We start from the raw sequence: 17,913 nt of genomic DNA on the forward strand, positions 1-17,913 counted from the left end.
TCTGCATGTGTAAAATCGTGGTGAAAAATTACAGCTGTGGTGCAACCGAAGTAACAGCAAACCACTCTGAACATGGCGTGTTATAGAAAACAAGGGAAATTTGTGCAGGCTTTGCTGGGTAGTTCTGCTTTGCTGTGCAACACAGAAACGCTTTCTGCATCTTTCAACACTCCCTCCGAGACCAGAGAGAGCGGAACCCTCTTTGCAGTTCTGGAGTTGTTCCTATCCAGAATGAAACGGCCTTCAGCCCTTAGGTTGTCCCCACCCCCCTGCAAGGTCTTTGTTCCTGCAGCTTGCACATGTGCCTCCTACTCACCCGTCCAGGATTAAGCAGGACACATCCACTCCACTTTCTTCTTGAGCTTTGTTAAACAAACCAAGCCCTTGTGGTCGATTAGGAGATCTCCCCCCTCCAAATATCAGCCTTTGCTTTCCCCCAGCCAGGGTAGAAGGATGCAGAAAACAAGAGAAGACAAGGGCTGGATTTGAGTGCGCTTAACATTCCCCTTTAATAACCCAACATACTAGAAGTACAGTGGCTTTATTTTGGCCAGGGGCTTGCAGAAGTCACTGGAGAGGCAGCAGAGTTTGTTGCTGAGCAGGCCCCGGTGGACACAGCACTGCCCCATTTAACATCTTTTTATTACTACTATTATTAGCACTGGTTGGTTTGGTTGGTTTTTTTTATTATTATTTTTTCCTTAAAAACCAGACACACAAGTGAGTTGTTTCTAAAAGGAATATCGCAGGACTGACCCAGCCCTCCCCAAAGCCCCAGTGCCTGGAGCAGAGGGGAGGGGGCTGAGCACCCCTCCCCAGCCTTCCAGACTCATCCAGCCCCTTGAGAGCCTCCCCACCCCCACAATGTAATAAATAGTTAACGCTCAGAAGCCTTGGTGCCCGGCAGGGGGAGAAGGAAAGGAGAGGCGAGTGGCCCACAGATCGCACGGGGCAGTTGCACTGCATGGCAGGCAGGGGGCGCCAGAGCACAGGGGGGTCTTTCTGTTCTTAGCAGCAAAACCATCGCGCGCACACACACCCCCCCAAAAAAGGCAGATGGGCACCGGCATGGGGTCCCACACACCCACTCACTCCTGTTGGGCAGGTGGCTACCCCAACACATTGGGTGGGGCAGAGAAGCAGCAGTAACCTCACCCCTCACACCCCACAGCAGCACACAGGGACAGCGGAGAGGGAGATACGAGGATTTGGTGAGGCAGCGGCTGCTGAGGCCCCAGGCTGGCAATGGGTGGTAGGAAGGCGAGCAGGCTTGGGAAGAGAGGGGAGAAGAAGGGGAGGGGGCCCTACCAATTCCTGACTCCTGTGCCCCCATGGTGGCTGAAGGCAGCAGTGTTGGCAGAGTCCCTTTGGAGAGCTGGAAGGGAGATGAAGGGGCAGGGGGGAGGGCATGTTTGTGCCCGGAGCTGGTCAGTTCTATTTGAGGCAGCGCTCAAAGTAAGTGGAGCCAATGTAGCCGCCCCGCATAGAGCGCTGGACGTTCTGCTCAAACAGGCGTCTGTTGTTCTGGAGGACTTCGGCAGCCTCTTTGTTCAGGGGGTCTTCAGGGTTTGGCTCCTAGGGGGAAAGAGAGACTGTTAAATGCTGAAACCCTTGTTCTGTTGCCAGCTGGGCTCCATTCAACACACAACCCCCAATCCAATACACATTGCCCTGCGTACTAAAATGCACATATTCCATAATTGTATTGTGCATGGACAGAATTTGCTATTGATCAAGAATTCAGCAACAGGAGAACACCCATGCAAGAAAGGAAGTGGATAGCTCTTATGGCTCCAGCAAATGCTTCAACAGGTACTGGAGGCACCTAATGAAGTTGTAGAGGCACCAAACAGGATCTTTCTGTGGCTGGTACTCCATTTCCTTTGCCCTGAAGGGAAGCAAACGTGCCACTCAAGTAGGTTTTGTGCAGAGCATGGAGTTCATCACCTGCAGGCTCACCCGCTCGCTGAATCCTGATACTTCTTTGCCCCAGCTCCTCTCCAATGCTTCGCAAAGCTTAAGAGGACTCTGAAAACCCATGCTTTGATGTATTTCTGTCCTAACTATAAGATTTCTCCGTTAGTCCCGATATTAACTAAGCATGACACAAAGCTTAATAAAACCTGCAGCAAGAGATACAAATTCCATATTCTAAGGACCAACTGGCTCCTGCATAAGTCTGCCAAGCACTTATGATGACTTCAGAGACGCTGCTCTCCTCCAAGATCACTGGATTTTAGATGCCAGATAAAAAACACATTTTTATTTGTCGAGGACATTGTTGACTGGGTGGTTTTGATGCTCCAATTGCATTCTAGTATCTATTCTGTTTTTGCTGATGAATATGTACAGTGGGTGAGATCCCATGGAACAAGGAAGCACATGTAGGGAGGGGATCTACTTCCTCTGGCTGCCTTTCAGTGATCCCTGCTGCTCCAGGAGGGTCCCACCCATCCCCTAGGGAAAGTGTTCCAGGGACATTGTCAGTCTCAGGCTGCTGCAGGAGGAAAGGCAGGGAATTTGCACCTTCATACACAGAAGTCATTCTATGCCCAGATCATTTTGAAGTGATCCAACCCTACTTCTGTTGGGCTATTTAGCTACGGCATTAGTACCTGCTGGTTTTATGCCGTCTTTCATACTGTTCTTTTTTTTTTTTTTTTTGGTAGCTCTCTGGCTGATACTACTCTGCCAGTTTTTGCTGTTTGTCCTGTGCTCTGTGTGTTACCTTTGCCGCTTTGTCAAAGTTAGAAGTACGGGAAGCAAATGCTTTCATTCAGTCAGCCACCACTGTGCCCGGCCTCCCACCACAAGCAGCAGAAGAGTCATGGGCCAGCCCCCACAGAGCATCAGAAAGAGAGAAGATCTTTCCGACCTACAAAGGAAATAGCTACGTAGGTTTTAGAAAATGCCCCACAGCTTGATCTCGGAAGAGGCACACTTAGGTCGATGGCAGATGGGCACCGGCATCTTATTCTTAAGATTCTTACCGATTTCTCATTAGCGTTGCTCCACCCCCAAGGCTTCTGTTTTTCCCCGGCCCAACCGATTTCTCACCAGTTGTTCCGTGGGCGCATTTTGAAGCACGGCTCCCTCCAGTTCCCCTCACGGTTTCTTAATCCTTAAAAGACAGCATCACACGGCCATGAGGGAAACTGGAGGGAGCCATGCTGCCTGTTGCAGTGAAGAAAAGATATGACGCTTTGTTTGTTCAACTGATATTTACACTGTGGCTCCATGGAAATACTGTATACTTAGAGAGCAGAGGAAGGCTTCAAAACCACCAGCAAGTTCTAGATGTGGAGATTTATTTTGCTGTGAGCGTTCTGTCTCTTTTCAACGCTATTGAAGTCTTTATGACTCAAAACAAGATGAACTTTCTTATCTACAGAAGCTGCAGCTTGGAATTTAAAGTGGGACTGTTGGCCCTTTAAGAGACAGAAACCTGCGGAACAGCGGAAGCTGTGGATGGACTCTTTGTAGCTGTGTGTATATTATTTGTTTAACTTTGACTTTTTGTAATATAGATACCTTTGTTATTTTTTTTAAAATGTTGTCTAACTTTACAGTACTATTTGTACACCATTTGATTCTGCTGTTTGATTCTGTATGCTTCAAGATGTGCCTGTGGAGAAACTAGTGGGAAATTGATCACTTGCACCAGGGAAAACAGGAGCTCAGGGACAGAGCAATGCTAGTGAGAAATCGGTCTCTGTTTTACTAAAATGAGAGCTCTCCACTAAGGAGGAGACAACCCTCCAAATGATGCCTCTGAGAAGCAATTAAAAAAGCCAAACCATAGGAAAGGCAATGAAAGTGTGATGCAAAGGACTCCTGACCTCCCCTCTCAAGGGTTAATGTGAATGATAACAGACTTGTTTCATTCTGCAGATGTTACTAATTGATATCTTGGCCTACAGCTCTTTTCACCTTCAAGGCCAGAGCTGAAGATGTGGTAATTCTCAGGAGAACCTGCAGTCTATAGAATGAGAGGGGGAGAGTTAGGAGTGATGAGGTTAATTTTCTACAACGTTCCACAAAGAATGTATCTTGATTGGCTGTTGTCATCACCTGACACTGCTTGGCCAAAAATTCTAATTGAGCTCTGGCCCTGAAGAACCAGACTAAAAAAGCCTGGGCTATGATATGCTTGAATTGCAATAGCTAGCAACACAGAAAACACCTGAGCTGTGGCCTGTGACATTGGCATTTAAGGTTTGTGCCATCTAATGCAAGCCCTGGAAAGTGTTAAGATAGTTAAGGAAGTTTTCTTGTTTTCCTGCTGCGTGGCTTTAGAGCAATGTGTTACCTATAAGATAAATTTTTAATCTTGACAGAAATAAACTTCATAAAATATATTTTTAAAATACAAAAATTTAATCACTTATATAAAATAGCCCTGGGCATCCATGGGGTACAGTCGTGGACTCCTTGACAGAAAGCCAGTTCCTACATTCAGCACAACCCTTCCTGTGCTTCCAGCAGCCTATGATCCATGCCAGTAGCATCAACAGGCCTTACATCTGGTCTAAGCCAATCATGTGGCCTTCAACTCATACATCCACAGGGCTTCCTACTGAGGGCAAAGGGATTTTTAAATGGTAACTTTTTATCTTATTTTGAAAAATCACTCCACTGCCTCCCTACTTCAAACTCCAAAATTCAGAGTAGATCAAATATGAGAAGTGTGGCAGTGTAGTACCAGGGAGGGCCAAACTGGGCCACAAAGAGAACGCCAGAGTATCCGCCATCCTAGTCTTGGGCTCTGTAGATACTGGCAAAGTGTACGCATAAAAGGCAATTCTCCTTGGCAAGTTTTCCTCACAGGCTGACACAGAAGCGCAGTATCCAGCAGTGCATACATTCCTACCCAAGCAGAAACACTGCCTCCTGCTTGCCTTTCCAAGACACTTGCCCAATCGCACACAATATCACTCAAAATATGTGTGGGGCTGGGGGGAGGGGGTGCATCTCTTCCTATTGTCTATGCTATCCTCCCCCCTCCCTTAGATACATATTCCGCTAAGCTTGTGTACAGAGAGACAGATTTCTGTACGATGCCATTCTCCCCATGCTCCCCACCCTTCCTGGGCTTCCATTTCCACACATACTCACCAAGAAGAGATACTGCAGGCCATAAATTATAGAGTTTATTGTTAATACAGGCTTCCAGTCCTCTCTGCAGGACAGAAGAACAGAAGAGAGATGAGGACAGTGTTCCAGCTCAAAGGAGAAACAACCAAAGGGAACCAAACTCAGGATCAAACTCCAATAAACAGCAATGCAACATCAAATGCAGGAAGAAGCGGTCATTTAACTAAGGGCCAGGACAGTGTGAAAAAAGTGTGAAAACACCAAACATATCTCGGAGTAGAAAAACAGCCCATTAAAAAGTCTGATTTTGATGGTCAAAGGAAGTATGTTTAACAACTCCCAGAGCCTGTTTTAAACACCTATACACACTTTCACAAAAGCTGTAATCAACAGACTGGACCCAGCCAGGTTCTGCAGATGATCCTGTCCACCCAGTTCTTCTCTTTACTGCATCCCACACGTCTTTTCCCCATGATTTCCACTGTAGCCTTAAGTTGCCAAAGGCAACCTCCTCCCTTTTTCATCTGCAGAAAAGCTGGTGGCATCCAACACTCTTTGTTTAGATTTCTTTTTCACCCTTCCACTCAAATCAGTTCTACAGAATATTAGATCCTCATCTTTCTGCCGAAACAACAGAGTCATATTACTCCAGAGCACTTAACACTGCTTCCCTGGATATCAGTTTTCTAAAAGAAATACGGTGGGGTTTGTTTTTTTGTGGGGGGGGGTTACCCCAACACACACACAGATATAAAAACTAGGGTAAAAAACATCTCGAGCCACACCGTTTGATGGCAGCAGGCCTATCCCAAATGTGAGAATCAGTTGATTTTTCCAGGGCTGTTTAGAGCCCATTGTTTTTTGTTTACAGAAAAAAAACGTTAAGCAAATGGGCTTTGGAGACAGTTTTTACTATTGTGCAGGTGACAATGTTCTAAAAAGACAGCATTGTAGAGCCATTTCTCTGGGCATTTTGCCAAAAACCTATGCAATCGTCAATTTCGCCCACATATGTTGATAAAAAGCTGGGAACGCTTAAAGGAGATCGGAAGGCACAGTTTTATAACTACATTATCAACCACTACTCGAGTTAGACCCCATTTCTGACACTGCAGTTATAGAGTGAGAAGCTCTCCAGATTAAGTTCCCAGTGGGTGGCAGCACAGCGTTCCAGTCCAAAAACAAAACACAAACCAAGTTCAGCACTCAACTGAGAGGCAGCAATAAGGGGCTGCAAAGATATAATAGCGTAGATGATAAATGATCCCCTACAATAAAGGAGTCCATACATGTAACTATCCCCACAACTAAAACATACAGCTGGGGAGAGAATAGGTAGCAGACCCTGCTTGGTACCTGAGTATATTTAGGCAGACGTTGCCTTCTAGGTCTATGTTGGGGTGATACACCATGGTCTCACACTTCACCTTGGGTGGGTCATGAGGGTAGCCTTGCCCCACCTGCAGTCAAGATTTGAGACAAAAAGACACAATGGGGTTAACCTTCCCATGATCCTCACCAAAACTTCATTACCCCCAAGCCCCGTATTACAGTCTCGGTAAGGTGACCAGGAAAGAGACAGGCCTCTACACTCAGGTCAGCTTCTCCTATACCTTGTTCTAATTCCTTGACACAGTTGTACTATCTAATCCACTGTATGTTTTTCTTTCCTCAGTGATTCAATGGCTCAACGGGCAAGCAATGGCTTGGCATGCAGAAAGTCCCTGGTTCAATTCCCAGCATCTCCAGTTAAAAAGAATCTTGTGACAAGTGATGTAAAAGACTTCTGCCTGAGAACCTAGAGAACTACTGCCAGTCTGAGTAGACAATACTGACTTTGATGGACTCATAGTATGATTCAGTGTAAGGCAGATTGATGTGTTCAATACTAAGCCAGGGCTTTTTTTGTAGCAGGAACTCCTTTGCATATTAGGCCACACACCCCTGATGCAGCCAATCCTCTAAGAGCTTATAGCAGGCCCTGTAAGCTCTTAGAGGATTGGCTACATCAAGGAGTGTGGCCTAATATGCAAAGGAGTTCCTGCTACAAAAAAAGCCCAGCTAAAAGCTAATTTAAGAATATAAGAGAACACAAGAATATAAGAGAAACCATGTTGGATCAGGCCAATGGCCCATCCAGTCCAACACTGTGTCACACAGTGGCCAAAAAAACCAAGTGCCATCAGGAGGTCCACCAGTGGGGCTAATAGCCCTCCCACTGTGCCCCCCAAGCCCTCCCAATACAGAGCATCACTGCTCCAGACAGTGTTCCAACAATAGGCTGTGGCTAATAGCCACTGATGGATCTCTGCTCCATATGTTTATCCAATCCCCTCTTGAAACTATCTATGCTTGTAGCCGCCACCACCTCCTGTGGCAGTGAATCCCACGTGTTAATCACCCTTTGGATGAAGAAGTACTTCCTTTTATCAGTTCTAATTTATGCGCTATACTTGCACACTCATAGCCACCTGGCATCTCCACTGTGTGCCATGCTTAGAACTCACAAGTCTCAGCCAGTACCACTCAGAAGTCTGCTAGGTTATAGAAACTGCCACTGCTAATCATCATAAGTACCAGATTATGGAGGCGGAAAACAGCTGGCATGCTCCAGTTATTGTTTTTATTTATTTCATTCATAAAACTCCTCTACCCAATGGGAAGCTCAAGCAGCTTACACTGTTCTCCTCTACTCTATTTTTATCCTAACCACCCTGTGAGGTCAGGTTAGGCTGAGTGTGTGTGGCTGGCCCAAAGGCACCCAGCAGCCTTCTACAGCAGAGTGAGGACTCAAACCTGGTACTCCCAGACCTTCGTCCAACACTGTAACCACTGCACCACTCAAGCTCTCCAGATGAAAGGGGGAGAAAACAGTCTTAAGAAACACTGCAACATGCCCTCTTGAGGACAGGAATCTATCCCTTACAGAAGATGACTCTGAAAAGGATGCATGTTCCAAGAGTCCCTTCAAAACTATACCACAAATATCAAACCCAAATCACAAAGGCATATATGGAACTATTCCTGATGGCTGCTCATGATCACCAACGTCCTTACCAAGTTGCAGGCATCATTTGGAAGCCTTCTAGAATCTTCCCAATTCGGCTTCCTATGAACATCTGTTCTTGAAAAGTTTTAAGGAAGTTGTGATTTAAAGTTTATTACTCATCCTCCAATTTGGGAAGGACTTGGCGTAAGGCCACTTCAGTTTAACTAAGCAGTCTTCTCAAGTAAAGCCAGAATTCAAGATGGACAACAGGATTATGTTTTGAGGGGGTTTGCTACAAAAGCAGAATATTTTGGTTTCCGAGCCAGTGCAGTGGCTGGACCAGCAGACTAGAACTGGGGTGACCCAGGTTTAAATCTCTGCTCAGCCACGGAACTCACTGGTTGACCTTAAACTAGTCACTCTTTTGCAGCCCAGCCTATCCTCGAAGGGTTGGTGTGAGGACCAAAGAGAGAAGACAGTACCATGTATGCCACCTTGAGTTTCTTGGAGAAAGGGCAGGAAAATTGAGATAAAGACAAATTTCCCAGGGTGTGCTGTTGCTGACTTAAAGGGCACCATTCTTCAACAAAGGAACTCTAAAGGGAAATTGTTGTATTGGAATTTATCAGTAAATGTGTCTTTATCAGGAAATTTGTCTTTATTCCAGCTTTGGGAAATAGACAAGGCATTTCTTTCTCAGAACAGGTGCTAATACCCAAACAAAACTTTGGAGACTTGTCACCAATGGCTGCTGTTATGAATGGTCATTTGCTTATCTACATCTGAGTTGAAGTACCGTTTATATTTCATTACCTTGCAGATCCTACTGGTTACACTTTCTGCTATGTATAATTATATCTGCTAACCAAGTGAGGGGTTTTTTAAACTTCATTTACACCCACCTTTATCCCCAGTGGGCACCCAGAGTAGCTTACATCATTTTCCACTCCTCCACTTTATCCTCACAACCCCATGGCATTGGTTAGGTGGCTAGAAAATGGCGGACCCAAGGTTACCCAGCAAGCCTTTGTGGTGGAGCAGGGACTTGAAACTGGGTCTCCCAGATCCTAGTCTGACACTCTTAACCACTGGAGCACACCGGCTCTTTTTCAAGAACACAGGAATGTACCTTGTACTAAAATCAGACCCCTGAACAGTCTTGTCTACTCTGACTGGCAGCATCTCCCCATGGGCTCAGACAGAGGTCTTTCACATCACCTACTACCATCCCCTTTTAACTGGACTTGCTTGGGATTGTACTTGGGACCCTGAACATCCAAAGCAAATGCTTTAAAATTGAGCATAGCCCCTTTCATGAAATTCATCTTTAAGGTGCAATAAAACTCCTGGTTTTGCTAAACAAACTCACCTGACTATCTCTCTAGATTTTTTTTCTTCTAAGAGTGTAACTCACCCTACAATTCATGCATGTAAGTCATGCATGCCACATAACTGGCTTACTAAAACAGTGGAGACATGTTTACTTCCTTTTAGCCAGAACAGCATCAGGTGAGCAAAATATATTACACAACAGTTGTCTTCAATGTGCACTAAAACAAGAACTTGCAGTCAATGTAAACTATCCTAGGGACAAAGCCAAAGAATAGGGAGACCACTTACCTTAAAACTGAAAACAAACTTCCCGCCTTTATAGAAACCCTGTAAAACAAGAATTAAAAGGGAGAAAAAAAAATCATAAGCGACTTTGGAATTTCATGCAAAACAGAAAGAAAAACTCATAAAGGTAAGCTAGGGAGGAGAGCTGAATTTAGAATTGTAAAGTTAAATTTTCCCCTGAATCGAGGAAGTCAAATCTGAGCACAGCCTGCAAATATCACAGACTCTGCACAGGCTGCCCTGCCTTGCCAATGCCAGTTTTCAACCAATAGGCTGGATCCAGGCAAAACGGGCGATGTCCCCCTTCCCAGTGCAGACCCTTTAGGGTCCCTTATCCCCCAAGTGCAGCACTGAATGGGATTCAGTGGGAGGCAATGGAAAATGTAGTCTGGATTCAACCTACTGAGTCGTCTACCTACCCCTACTCCAACTGTTTGCTGTAATTTGTCATAGACCGGATATTCCAGAGAACTGGGGCGGAAATGCATATAGATAAGCCTGCCCCCCTCCACCTCAAAACAACCCCACAGTTGGAACCATGGGTGAAGGGCCAGACTCTGCTTAAGCGAAGAAGCCTTCTGCATTTTCCAGCTGCTGCCGAAATAGTCCAGCAGTCATGATACTTAAAAAACAGAAGCCTTCTGTCTAAAAAGGCAAACAACTCCTCCCTGGGTTTCTAAGTTCACATGCGCTATTTCACCCACACCAGACATTGCAGATCACTTGATATCATGTCAGCCTAGCTTGACTCTTATTTACAGCATCTCTCCGCATGAAAAAAGACAAGGCAGAATGGGGGATTCAAAGGACCGTGTTTTGATGCAATGAAAATTCCTCCCCTTGCAGCATGCACATAAATGCTGAATGCGTACTTTATCGTATGAGGCTCAGAATTTATCTACTGTAGTGAACTCCTGTTGCTCATTTGTCATCTCACCACAGGGTGGCACAGTCAAAATATATGGATTCCAACAGTTTCCTGTGTCCAAGTTATAAAATGGTAATTGCAGCCATCATGCCTGCAGTTTGAACTCAGTCCCGAGTTAAATACCACATTCATGGATTTGTGGTCCATCAATTCCCCACCCCAGGACAGAATGAGATGCTGGGCACAACAGAGAGCATCGATTTCAGCATGCCCAGTCAGGTCACCCACTGCCCTGAATAAAACAAAGCTGCAAAGAACATAGCTGGAGGAAAAATTACATATTGCACAGCCTAGGAAAGCTCTGCATTAAGGATATATTTGAGGCTAGAAGCGAACAAGAGACTGTAAATGCACTTAATTAACTGAACTTCATGAGTCTCCATATTGTAGCAGACTGAGATAGTAAAATACAGGGGTACTTTAATTCAGTGGTTCTCAACCAGTGGGAGGCAGAAATAGTCTAAGTGGAACCCAGGATTCTCATTACAACTCCAAATAATTTTGTCTTTCTCATTCTCGATACTAGCATAATTTTTATTTATCACCTGTATGATTCATAGTTACCATAGCAATAAAATTTACACTCAAGCCTTATTATTTCCCACTACTAATGGAATTATTAGTTTTGCTCGTGTTTTAAAACCATGGCAATAAAATTTGCTCCCAGCAGTATTACTGAAATGTTTTATATCCATACCACAAATGATAAATAACAGAATGGCTGTAAGCATATAAATGTTCTTGAAAAAAAGTGGTCCTTTTGTTCTGTTATGGTGGCACCCAGATTCTTTGATAGCACAATTAATAATAATAATAACAATACTTTTTATTTGTATCCCGCCCTCCCCGCAAGCAGGCTCAGGGCGGCTGGGACGTAAGATACAAAAAGCTGAAAACAAAGTGCTTTTAATACTATTGATACTTCGCAAGAAAACAAAAAAATCTAAATATTTTGTGTACAGCTCGCTGAATTGTTATTTATAGCTAGCATGTCAGGACTGACCCAAATACAAGCATTGCACTGATAGCAGTTGGAAGACCTTCTCATCCCTTTCTCAATCCAATATAATCACAGTTTGCCAGTAAAACTCTTCATTGTTTAGGCTGCAGGCTAACACCTGATTACACTTCAGGAACAAACTTCGATATCCATGGTCAGTACAGTCAAGGCCATCTGTATTACAGATAGAGAGGGAAAGGCCAATTGTGTGCCTCCGAAACAAGGAATTAAAGTCACACTGCAAAGTGCAAACACACAGCAACACTACCTGATATCTGAGCTTTCAGGGAGACTTAACTCCTTCATGCCCCTGACCCAGTAGCAAAAGGGTAGCAGGAAGAGACATCAACAATGGCATTTAAGAGTACAGCAAACAGAAAATGATCCAGAGAAGCAAAAGATAAAGGCAGCAGATAAGACAGTATACAGAATGAGACAGGACAGAGCATGAGTCTTTGCATGAACAATTTCAAATGGCACCACAGAGCTAAGGATGGGAAGCATCTTTAATAAGCAGAATTTCCCAGAAGGTGGAAGTTCTACAGGGAATCCGGCACAGAGGCAGAATCATGGGATGGTGGGAGTGTCAATCAGCTCTGGGCACAGCCTTCTAATTTTTTTTTCTGGAGTTGGACAGCATCCAAAGATACTGCATACTCACATTGGATGTTACTGCTTGCCAGCCAATTCAAACTGAGTTTTCCTGCTCTGTTCCCATTACAGAGCCAGAAAGCTATTGGATCAAGTTCCTTGCACCATCCCCACCTGTGTTTTCTTTGGTCACAAATAGAATGTCAAGTCCCAACATGCTGCATTTGGTCAGCTGGGTGTTTCTGCTGCCAGTCACTTACCTCATCAGGGCAGATAACTAACTTAAAGTTGAGAAGATCATCTTGGTCTGAAAAGTCTATTTCACATGTTTTCGGCAAATTCAGTTCATTAATATCTGGAACGAGAAACCGAAAAAGCTGTCAAGAAAAGGAGGATTGTTGATCCAACCAATGTGACAGGAAGCCTCTATCACACACAAATCCCCTACTCCAGTCTCACAAGTCAACAAAAATCACGATCTATTAATCTCATGCTCTTGGAAAACAAATGACAGAGTCAACATCACTGTGACTCCAAAACATGACACATACTTGAGAGAATAAAATATGTTAGAGAAAGGCTCAGCACCAAGATTCAAGTGCAGACTTCCTGGAGCATACACATAGTATTTTAACTTCATCCATGCAACCACGGTCAACCTTCAGGATATGCACAAAATGTGGGCGTATCCAAACAAAGCCCAGTATGTCATGGTTAGAACATCGGACTAAGAATGCACAGACCTGGGCTGAAATCTGTACTCTGCCACAAAGCTCGATGATACCACTGAGTCAACTATTCTCTCAACATGCATCTTAGGGTTATTGAGAGAATAACAAGGGAGAAGACGCTGCAACAGTGGGGCGTACTCCACCACACACACTTCCTCCAAAGAAACAGCATTTCCATTTGCAGAAGGAGGCAGCAGCAATTTCCTATCTCACAGTGTTGTTATGTGGAGGAAACAGGAGAAGAAAACCATAGAATCATCTTTCTGTCTCCAGTTAATCCACCTCGCATATTTCTCTACACGCCTATCCTACTTCAGCAAATTTTTTCAAGAGAAATCAGAAAAGCACCACCTGGTGCCAGCCAGTCATCCTTTATGGGCCTAAGCTGCCTCCTAGGGCTGTTGTGTGAAATTAACACACAGGAAGGGAGAAAGAGGTTGTGTCAGTTACAGCGGCCTGAGCAACCTGGAATAAAAGCAGGCTAAGAAGCGGGGCAACCCCAAGGCCAACCCCTCTTAAAAATGGAGAAATTCAGCATTAGAGATGCGGGAGGGGGGGTTGTTGATGGGGAGAGCCAGCAGCACTTCCTTTTAGGAAAGCAGCGGGAGGCCCCTTGCCCCGGTCTCTTTCTCCCTCGCCTCGCCAACCTTTCTGGATGCGGAGCTGCGCGGCGGAGGCTTTCTTGCTGGAGCCTTTGGTGCCGCCGGCCGATTCCTCCTCCTTCTTCTGCTGCTTCAGCGAGAAAAGCTTGATCATCCTGGCAGGCAGGCAGGCTCCGTTCGCCTTCCTTCCTTCTCCTTCCGGCCCCGGCCTCTCTCCCGCCTTCCTACCGCGGCCCGGCCCGGCCCAGCCCGGGGCTTGGGGAGGAGGGGCGCCGGGGGGGGGGTTGCCGCGGCCTAGCCTGGCCTGGTGGGGAGGGTGGGCGAGAGCAGAGAGAAGGAGAGAGGGACGGGGCAGGGCGGGACAGGGGGAGGGAGGGGAGGCGAAAGAGCCAAGCGGGACCAGCAACCGGGGGCCGCCCCGCCTCAGAGCGCCGCCGCTTCTCCTACTGCGGGGGCTTCTGGCTCCCTGTGGGTCGGACGGCAACGGACAACCCCCTTCGGCCCTTCCCGGAAGACCGTCGGCAACTTCCGTCTCGCCGCTCTCTTTCACGCCGCTCGAGCTCCGCCCCCCGCGCGCCGTCTCCGGAAGCACTCGGCTCCTCTCGGCCAAGCCGCTCTTGGGGAGGGAAAAGAGGAAAAGGCTCTTCGGCTCCGTCCGCTGGGCAGTTTCCGGCAGGGCTTTGGCGCTGCGGACCAACGGGGTTGCTGAGAAGCCGTACCGCCACTTCGGGTTGCCGACTGACTGCGGTGTTATGAGGGGCAAAGGGTAGAATAGAGAGTACGAGGCAGCATAGGGCAGAATCGGTTTCTGGGGTGGAAAGCAATGTTCCCTCGAAGTTGCCGAGGCTTATGAGCAAAAATGCAACTTTGTGAGCTACTGGTATTAAAAGTTGTAAGCTCCTGCAAAGATTAGTGTGGTCTGAGGCCATCCTTTCTGAACTAAGACAAAAATGTGTGAGCTGGAGGCTAATAATGTGTGAGCTAGCTCACGCTAACTCAGAGCAGGGGTGGCCAAACTAGCTCAGGAGCCACATGTGGCTCTTTCACACATATTGTGTAGCTTTTGAAGCCCCTATTACTCAGCTTGGAGGTGTTCCTCCCCCATCTATTTGCCTTCCTGCCCTCATAGCTCTACATTGATAGAAATTGGCAGTGGCGTTCCACATAAATTACATATAAAAAACCGGATGGCAAGAATTGTTGTAGCACCACAAGTCTACTGAACTTATGAATATGGAAGACAGTCCCTAGAAGGGTGATCCACAACCAAAACGAAATTGGACCACTTCTTTTTATCGTTGGACTGGACTAGCTCCTGAGACCAGTCCGGGAGAGTCTGCAAAATAGTATAGGTCACTTCATGCAAATATGTAAAGCGTTTTCTAAAACTTCAAACAAAGGGGCTTCATCTTCTAACCCCATCAACAGAAGTGGCAAAAATAGTTAGTTGCTCATGTGGACAAGGTGCCTCTTTAGAAGAAAAAAACATGAAGCTGTTGATGCTGATTAAGGACAGCATAGAAACTCCAGGGCTCAGGACCCAAGTGTGTGACTGCACAGGGACCACGAAGACAATCGGTAGTGTACACAACACTGGAGAATGTTTTAGAAACGAAAATCAATGTTTGATATTACTGATTTTATTCACATTCCCCTTTTCGTTGCTGAACTCACCTTCATTTTAACCACTGCTGCCTGAAAAAGGTACGTTGCAAGTGGCCCTTTAAAAAGGCCTTTATTTCAGCAGTACAAGACTTTGGGCACGAGCCAACCTAGAAAACATCTGTGTTGGAAAATTTAGCCTGGGACAACCACTGCCAATCAGTGAATAGACATGACTGGGAGAAGTCATGCTTTAAGCTGTTTCAGTTCAGTTGGGTGTGAGGTGTGACTTTACCTGATGTGCAAGTGCATGCTTATGAGCAAAATTCCCATCCTCCCCTTCTACTGCCAGCCCCTGGCCCTGTGCTTTTAGCCTCCAGCCAAGTAATCCCCATTAGCTTTGAGGCCATGGTGAAGCCCCAAGACACCACCATAGAATGGAAGGGCAGGGACTTGAAGCTTGAGAGCAAACTCAGGGTGTACTTTCAGTCTCAACCCACTGCAGAAGACCCTGCGGCTCCCGCCCAATCCTTCATTGTCGTCCTCTTATAGTCTTAAAAATGGTCTCCTTTCCACAGGCCATTCTTAGCTCACCTTCTACCTTTTCACGGGGATCTTCAGGTGCTGGACGACCCAATATTTCAGCCACTTTGTGTGTAATTTTGGAACAAGTGGAAGAATTGATGGCTAGCTTGGACATTTTAAAAAAAAAACCTTTAAGTTCATTTCTGCATCCACAGGCATTTCTCATATCTTTTTAAGCGGCTCCTAGCTCCAGTTAAGAATGTTATTTACTGGGTGATGTCATTTATCTCCATACCATGAAAAGTTTCAACTGTTTTCCTCCGTTAAAGGGAGTTTTTCTCCAGACATGTTGGTAACCCTAGCTTCAAGCCATTTTGTCAGATGCATAAAGTATTAACATTTGTATGCGGTACTTAAATGTACAGGATAAGCAGTAAGCACTGATAACATACTTGAGTCATTTTACATCTAATAGAACTAAGGAAGTAATCAACTGTTTAAAGCCTGATTGATAGGCCAAACTCCTAGAAAAGGCAATCCCTGCAAATTTCTCTCTGGATTCTCAATTTGAAGCTTGTTGAGGTTATACTTCAATAAATAGTCTTTAAGATAGTCTTTTATTTATTTATCTGGGATTTATATCCCGCCCTTCCCATCGAGTGGCTCAGGGCGGGATATAAATCCCAGATAAATAAATAAGGTATCCTGAGCCCAATCTCATTAGATTTTGGAAACTAAACAGGGTTGCCCTTGGCTAATATTTGGATGGGAGATCACAGGGACATGGCGTGGAGGCAGAGAATGGCAAACCACTTCTGAACGTCTCTTGCCTTGAAAACCTCAAAGGGTTGCCGTAAGTCAGCTGTGAATTGACAGCACCTTCCACAAAGATACCACCAGACTTTTGTTTGCTGCAACAGACTAGGATGGCCATCCTGCTTGTTAAGTATTATAAATTTGGATTATGTTTTAAAATATATTTATTGCAGATTTTTGATATAGTCAAAATATAGAACCATGCTAATATCCCTTTTGTATCTCTATGGGCCAACTAATCCAAATGGTTGTCATTTATATTATAGCAATTTAGTGAGCTCGCAAGTTTGTTATACATTGCTTGTATTACTGAAAATATAAAAATTAAGAGTACTTCTCAAAGACTTTATACAGATAAACAACTTTTGAAACAGGAACCCAGTAATATACCCCAACCAGCATTAACCAATCAGATTCAAACAGGCTGAAATGGGGGGGGGTGAGGGGAGTTTAACTGTCAACAGCCCACTCTGAACACGGCTTGGGGAAAGCAGGATATAAATTTAATAAATTAAATAATGAAATAACCAACAGACAAGCAGGGGAGTAGGGTTTTGGAGGAAAATGAGATAGGAGGTATCCTGGGCCCTGAATCTGAGAGGGTGCTTGCTGGGGACTGTAGCATTATGATTTGGGTGTTCCTCAGCAAGAAGTTACAGTAATTGTAAAAGCTGCCTATTGTCTTCATGTTTGACACACTGAAAAAAAGACGATTGTAAGGCACTTCCCAGCTCTGATAACTGTCAGCTATCACATGAGTGAGAAAACATTACAGGTCATTCTCACAAACCAAACTTGTTTTGTCACATATGCACCTCCATTGTTATCCTCAGTCCATACATCCCATGAGACATACTGTAGAACCCAAAGAAAAGCAACCTTCATTTGTATTCATTTTCCACTGTTGCGAAGTGTTTGTTCTGGTCTGTTTTTCCACAAAACAGTGACCTGCATACAAGGAAGAAATCCTGGAACATGCATTGTGTGGAATATCTGGGATTTGGTGAGTCTTTCATTAGTTCCATGGGATCTATAAATCTGGTGGATGCAGGTCAAGGAGAACTTGTGCTTCTAATCACAAAGCAGTAAACTGCACAGAAACGTTAGAGCATGGATTCTGTGGAACCTTTGCAGTTTGGCACATCACTCATTATTAGCTCTGTGAATGTGGTGGCCATAGGCCAATGGGAAGTGTCCATTCTGGCTTGTTTTTACACAATAGAGGGTTGAATTGAGTAACAGTACCGAAATGAAGGATTCTGTAAAACTTTCACAGCCATCCAAGCCAATATGCTATGTATTGGTTGCGAGTGCTGACATAGAAACTGGTGTATTTTTTGTTGAAAATGAGTTTCAGCTGAGGAGTTTAGTGAGATTTAAGAATGCTGTGCTTGTTTTCAGAATATTGCTTGTGCCTT

The 17,913-nt window shown here is 45.1% G+C and overlaps 1 protein-coding gene across 1 annotated transcript; it reads right to left on the reverse strand.

Moving 5' to 3' along the window:
* Nucleotides 1–484: 484 nt before the first annotated feature.
* UBE2M (ubiquitin conjugating enzyme E2 M) lies at nt 485–14,151 on the reverse strand. The gene is made up of 6 exons (XM_060256728.1): nt 13,598–14,151; nt 12,480–12,574; nt 9,704–9,742; nt 6,451–6,554; nt 5,116–5,179; nt 485–1,575 (listed from the first exon to the last, which is right to left on the reverse strand). The coding sequence occupies exons 1-6, from the start codon at nt 13,704–13,706 to the stop codon at nt 1,435–1,437; spliced, it is 552 nt and encodes a 183-aa protein (XP_060112711.1). The 5' UTR covers nt 13,707–14,151; the 3' UTR covers nt 485–1,434.
* Nucleotides 14,152–17,913: the final 3,762 nt, after the last annotated feature.

Source organism: Heteronotia binoei, chromosome 15 (genome assembly GCF_032191835.1).
Source record: "Heteronotia binoei isolate CCM8104 ecotype False Entrance Well chromosome 15, APGP_CSIRO_Hbin_v1, whole genome shotgun sequence".
Taxonomy (NCBI): domain Eukaryota; kingdom Metazoa; phylum Chordata; class Lepidosauria; order Squamata; family Gekkonidae; genus Heteronotia; species Heteronotia binoei.